Source organism: Sardina pilchardus, chromosome 13, assembly GCF_963854185.1.
Source record: "Sardina pilchardus chromosome 13, fSarPil1.1, whole genome shotgun sequence".
Classification (NCBI taxonomy): domain Eukaryota; kingdom Metazoa; phylum Chordata; class Actinopteri; order Clupeiformes; family Clupeidae; genus Sardina; species Sardina pilchardus.
In genome coordinates this window covers 22919302-22921801 of record NC_085006.1, presented here as the reverse complement: position 1 = coordinate 22921801, position 2500 = coordinate 22919302, and the positions used below count along the sequence as shown (strand labels likewise).

At 50.0% G+C, this 2500-nt stretch overlaps 1 protein-coding gene across 1 annotated transcript in view; it reads left to right on the top strand.

The window, feature by feature from the left end:
• gmnc (geminin coiled-coil domain containing) overlaps positions 1 to 2500 on the top strand; it is a 2975-nt gene that overhangs the window by 260 nt on the left and 215 nt on the right. Inside the window, exons 2-5 of the mRNA XM_062552965.1 lie at positions 645 to 825; positions 1146 to 1228; positions 1400 to 1516; positions 1760 to 2500. The exon at positions 1760 to 2500 is cut by the window's right edge and continues 215 nt beyond it. Of these exons, the coding sequence (XP_062408949.1) occupies positions 645 to 825; positions 1146 to 1228; positions 1400 to 1516; positions 1760 to 2500 (1122 nt within the window). The remainder of the gene's footprint in view (positions 1 to 644; positions 826 to 1145; positions 1229 to 1399; positions 1517 to 1759) is intronic.

The following is a 2500-nucleotide window of genomic DNA, read 5'->3' as shown; positions in this document are numbered from 1 at the left end:
TTTGAGTGAAAATTAACTTTACATAAATCACTGGATTTGTCTTCAATCAGACCGTGCGCTAAATACAACGTGCGCTAGTGCAGGTGCACCTCTTTTGATTAACAGGATGAGTGGCACGCACTCACAATGATGATCAAGAGCCACAGGTGCTTTTCGCGTGCAGAGGAAAGTTCAAGGATAATTTATCTCGTGCAAGAGGGGATATGTGCGTTCTTTTCATGCGAATTAGGACGCTCACCAGTTAATCTATTGAATCTAGAACTGGTAACTGGGAAAAATTTGTCATATCCTTTTGGTTTTCCAACCTGGATACTTGGAAACAGCTCGTTTTGAGAACATTTTAAGAGAGTTCTGGACATTTCTTCTCAATTTTATGATTTTTATTCATTTAATATTTTTCAGTCAGAAAATAGCTTTAAGAAATGTAACTGTTTTCCAGCAGGTGAATAATAATGCCATCGCATGACTTCAGCTATGCATTTGTAAAAGGTTCGGAGTTGTTGGCTAGGCTATAGCCTAGTTTATGTATGGCCAAATGCACTTTCTTTAGCCTACACAACATATCAGTGCACAGATGCGTGTCCCAGTTTACACTTGACCGGTCTTCTCATATTGTTCTGCCGCTTATTCTGTTTATTCAACAGAGCACCATCCTTTCCTGCCAAGATCTGAGCTTTGTAGGGGGGCAGCGCTACAACTGCCCTTACTCCGTCTCGACGTCAGCTGACCCCAGTGTTGACGTTTCCACGGATACGCTGGTCTCCCTCTGGGACGCCCGTCCCCGGGACAACGCAGCGTGCCAACAGCACGAGCCGCCACTGCGGGGTAAGTCCTGCAATATCCCGGGATAAGCGGCGCGAGACCATTCTGTGCGCGCTGTTGTCAAACTGGAATTTTTCCATCTGGAATTTACAAAACAAAAAAAGCGCTGATGGTTTTTTCGGGTCTTTGTCGAACTCGAGATGCCGAGTGGCTTCAGAATGTTTTTTCTTCTTTCGCTCTTGAAGTTCCTTGGCAGCTAGATTCGTGCAGTGCGGTAGAAATGCCAACCTCAAACTGCCATTTGTTTTTGTTGTTTGTTTTTGGTCATTCATGAACTTATTGTGTGTTATTAGGATTAACACCTAGACTTGTCTTTCCGTTAGATTTGCAGCATTCAGACCATGGGGCGGTGTCCCTTCAGACGTGGCCAGACCATCTTTCCCCGCAACTTCAGAGGAACAAGCAGGTGCATGTCCAAAACCAATAATAGAAGGCGTGGATGACTATTTCATTGTGTTTCTATTTGAGTATGAATGAGCCTACTTCTAAAGTTATAGCATACCATTGCTATCTTCCGTCGTTCTTATAGTGTATTTGTGTGTGTGTGTGTGTGTGTGTGTGGCTTGTGGATCCACAGCTTCAGGACACTTTGATGCAGAGAGAAGAGGAACTTGCTCGACTTCATGATGAGAACAACAAGCTCAAAGAGTTCCTCAACTCCTCTTTTGTTAAATGTCTGGAGGAGAAACGAAAGGTAATGAGATGTTGTCATCACATCTCCTGAATATGTTATTAGCTTATGTACATGTGCAACACATTTGTAAAACATTGTGTAATTTGTGGTAATCTGGTTAGAGATTTTGCACTTTTGTCTTTCTCCAACATTTCTATTTTTTTCAAGTGTATCCCCTGCTCTCTCTCAAACACCTTAATTAAATATTTGTTGGGGTTCATTTCCTTTTGCCCCCCCCCCCCCCCCCCCACTCTCTTCCTGAAGAAGCTCCTCTACGGTCCCAGCCGTCACAGGAAGCGGCGTCAGCAGGCGTGTGCGGAGGAGCGTGGTCCGTGCGGGCTGGTCCCAGATGGTGTGACGAAGCGGACTTGTCGGAACCTGTCTCTGGAGTTCTGCTCGGCTGAGGAGCTGGCGACCACTCCGCCGCTGGACTCCTGGGTTCTGGAGACGCTGGGCCTGAAGGACCAGGACACCATTGACCCAGAGTCTGGGTTCGGCAGCCCCACTCTGGACCCCACGCAGCCATCTTTCAACCCAGCCTCCTCCAACCCCGTCTCCACCAGCTACATCTCCCCCTCCGCCCACTACAGCCCCCCCGCGCTGGGCTCCACCTGTGACTTCAGCGCCATCATGGACTCCTCCAGCAGCTACAGCTGCAGCCTGCAGTCCTCAGGCAGCTACGCCCACGACGCAGACCCCTCATCCAGCCACGCCTCTTCTCTAAGCTCAGCCTCAGAGTTCAGCTCCAGCGTGGAGATGCCCCTGGTGTACCCCCACACCCCGACAGTGGCCCCCCAGGCCCTGCACCCCACGGGCCGTCTCCTCTCCCCTGACCTCTCTGAACGCCTGGCCCCGGTGGCGGCCTCCACGCCGCAACGTTCTCCTCAGCTGCAGTGCAGCAGCTCCCCCAGGCCTGCAGGGGGCAGTAGTGAGCTGTGCTCCCCGGTACAAAGCAGGAGCGATCTGGCCTTCAGCATGCTCCTCAGCCCTCGGAACAGCGTGCGC